The 3,174-nt window shown below is 48.0% G+C and overlaps 1 protein-coding gene across 1 annotated transcript in view; it reads right to left on the bottom strand.

Annotated features, from left to right (window-relative positions):
* Nucleotides 1-348: 348 nt before the first annotated feature.
* Nucleotides 349-3,174, bottom strand: part of LOC106591887 (E3 ubiquitin-protein ligase MARCHF7) — a gene marked incomplete at its 3' end in the record, with an annotated part of 19,217 nt that continues 16,391 nt past the window's right edge. Inside the window, 2 exon segments of the mRNA XM_045713841.1 lie at nt 349-393; nt 2,143-2,290. Coding sequence (XP_045569797.1) covers nt 349-393; nt 2,143-2,290 — 193 coding nt within the window.

Genomic DNA, 3,174 nt, shown 5'->3' with positions numbered 1-3,174 from the left:
CCCAGATCCCTCCTCCTTACCCCCTGACCCTCCTCCTTATCCCCCCATAGCCCCCTCCTTATCCCCCCCAGACCCTCCTTATCCCTCCCAGCCCTCCTTACCCCCCCAGAGCCCTCCTCCTTACCCCCTGACCCTCCTCCTTATCCCCCCAGCCCTCCTCCTTATCCCCCAGACCCTCCTCCTTATCCCCCCAGCCCTCCTCCTTATCCCCCCAGACCCTCCTCCTTATCCCCCCAGCCCTCCTCCTTATCCCCCCCAGACCCTCCCTAACCCCCCAGAACCCTCCTTATCCCCCCCAGACCCTCCTAACCCCCCAGAACCCTCCTTATCCCCCCAGACCCTCCTTACCCTCAGCAGTGTAGTACTTCATCACTGATATTCTCCACATGTCGTCTGTAAACACAGTAAAGTTACTTTATTCTCCTCATCTGAGTTGTACAGAGGTTAGGTTAGGGTTGTATAGAGGTTAGGTTAGGGTTGTATAGAGGTTAGGGTTGTATAGAGGTTAGGTTAGGGTTGTATAGAGGTTAGGGTTGTACAGAGGTTAGGTTAGGGTTGTACAGAGGTTAGGTTAGGGTTGTACAGAGGTTAGGTTAGGGTTGTATAGAGGTTAGGTTAGGGTTGTATAGAGGTTAGGTTAGGGGTGTATAGAGGTTAGGTTAGTGTTGTATAGAGGTTAGGTTAGGGTTGTACAGAGGTTAGGTTAGGGTTGTACAGAGGTTAGGTTAGGGTTGTACAGAGTTTAGGTTAGGGTTGTACAGAGGTTAGGGTTGTGGTTGTGGTTGTATAGAGGTTAGGTTAGGGTTGTATAGAGGTTAGGGTTGTTGTTGTATAGAGGTTAGGTTAGGGTTGTATAGAGGTTAGGGTTGTACAGAGGTTGGGTTAGGGTTGTATAGAGGATAGGTTAGGGTTGTATAGAGGTTAGGTTAGGGTTGTGGTTGTATAGAGGTTAGGTTAGGGTTGTACAGAGGTTGGGTTAGGGTTGTACAGAGGTTAGGTTAGGGTTGTATAGAGGTTAGGTTAGGGCTGTATAGAGATTAGGTTAGGGTTGTATAGAGGTTAGGGTTGTATAGAGGTTAGGTTAGGGTTCTATAGAGGTTAGGTTAGGGTTGTATAGAGGTTAGGTTAGGGTTGTATAGAGGTTAGGTTAGGGTTGTATAGAGGTTAGGGTTGTATAGAGGTTAGGGTTGTATAGAGGTTAGGTTGTATAGAGGTTAGGTTAGGGTTGTCTAGAGGTTAGATTGGGGTTGTATAGAGGTTAGATTAGGGTTGTATAGAGGTTGGGTTGTATAGAGGTTAGATTAGGGTTGTATAGAGGTTAGATTAGGGTTGTATAGAGGTTAGGTTAGGGTTGTATAGAGGTTAGGTTGTATAGAGGTTAGGTTAGGGTTGTATAGAGGTTAGGTTAGGGTTGTATAGAGGTTAGGGTTGTATAGAGGTTAGGTTAGGGTTGTATAGAGGTTAGGGTTGTATAGAGGTTAGGTTAGGGTTGTATAGAGGTTAGGTTAGGGTTGTATAGAGGTTAGGTTAGGGTTGTATAGAGATTAGGTTAGGGTTGTATAGAGGTTAGGGTTGTATAGAGGTTAGATTAGGGTTGTATAGAGGTTAGGGTTGTATAGAGGTTAGGTTAGGGTTGTATAGAGGTTAGGTTAGGGTTGTATAGAGGTTAGGTTAGGGTTGTATAGAGGTTAGGTTAGGGTTGTATAGAGGTTAGGTTAGGGTTGTATAGAGGTTAGGGTTGTATAGAGGTTAGGGTTGTATAGAGGTTAGGGTTGTATAGAGGTTAGGTTAGGGTTGTATGGAGGTTAGGTTAGGGTTGTATAGAGGTTAGGTTAGGGTTGTATAGAGGTTAGGGTTAGGGTTGTATAGAGGTTAGGGTTGTATAGAGGTTAGGGTTGTATAGAGGTTAGGTTAGGGTTGTATAGAGGTTAGGGTTGTATAGAGGTTAGGGTTGTATAGAGGGTAGGGTTGTATAGAGGTTAGGTTAGGGTTGTATAGAGGTTAGGTTAGGGTTGTATAGAGGTTAGGGTTGTATAGAGGTTAGGGTTGTATAGAGGTTAGGTTAGGGTTGTATAGAGGTTAGATCAGGGTTGTATAGAGGTTAGGGTTGTATAGAGGTTAGATCAGGGTGTAGTTACTGACCGGTGTTGCGTCCCAGGTTGATCTCGTGGAGGGTTCTGTTGACGAGGACGTACACGGACCAGACAACACAACCAACCGCCACCAGGTGGAACATCACAGAGCACAAGATCTTCCTCCTCTCGCTGGTCGACATCTGGAGCTTCTCCCACTGAGGGAGAGACGAGGGGAGACAGACTGAGAGTCACAGACACTTATCTCTGTATCTGAACACTCATGGTGTCTGTGACAGCATGGACAGCACCACTGGCCCATTATGGTGTCTGTGACAGCATGGACAGCACCACTGGCCCATTATGGTGTCTGTGACAGCATGGACAGCACCACTGGCCCATTATGGTGTCTGTGACAGCATGGATAGCACCACTGGCCCATTATGGTGTCTGTGACAGCCTGGGCAGCACCACTGGCCCATTATGGTGTCTGTGACAGCATGGGCAGCACCACTGGCCCATTATGGTGTCTGTGACAGCATGGACAGCACCACTGGCCCATTATGGTGTCTGTGACAGCATGGACAGCACCACTGTCCCATTATGGTGTCTGTGACAGCATGGACAGCACCACTTGCCTATTATGGTGTCTGTGACAGCATGGGCAGCACCACTGGCCCATTATGGTGTCTGTGACAGCATGGACAGCACCACTGGCCCATTATGGTGTCTGTGACAGCATGGACAGCACCACTGGCCCATTATGGTGTCTGTGACAGCATGGACAGCACCACTGGCCCATTATGGTGTCTGTGACAGCATGGACAGCACCACTGGCCCATTATGGTGTCTGTGACAGCATGGACAGCACCACTGGCCCATTATGGTGTCTGTGACAGCATGGACAGCACCACTGGCCCATTATGGTGTCTGATTAGAGGTGTGTGTAGTTGAGGTTAGATGTGTTGAGGTGTGTGTTGAGGTGTGTGTTGAGGTTAGATGTGTTGAGGTCAGGTGTGTTGAGGTGTGTGTTGAGGTGTGTGTTGAGGTGTGTGTAGAGGTCAGGTGTGTTGAGGTGTGTGTAGAGGTTAGGTGTGTTGAG

This window comes from Salmo salar, unplaced genomic scaffold (assembly GCF_905237065.1).
Source record: "Salmo salar unplaced genomic scaffold, Ssal_v3.1, whole genome shotgun sequence".
Taxonomy (NCBI): Eukaryota; Metazoa; Chordata; class Actinopteri; order Salmoniformes; family Salmonidae; genus Salmo; species Salmo salar.
This window is presented reverse-complemented; position numbering and strand designations above follow the sequence as displayed.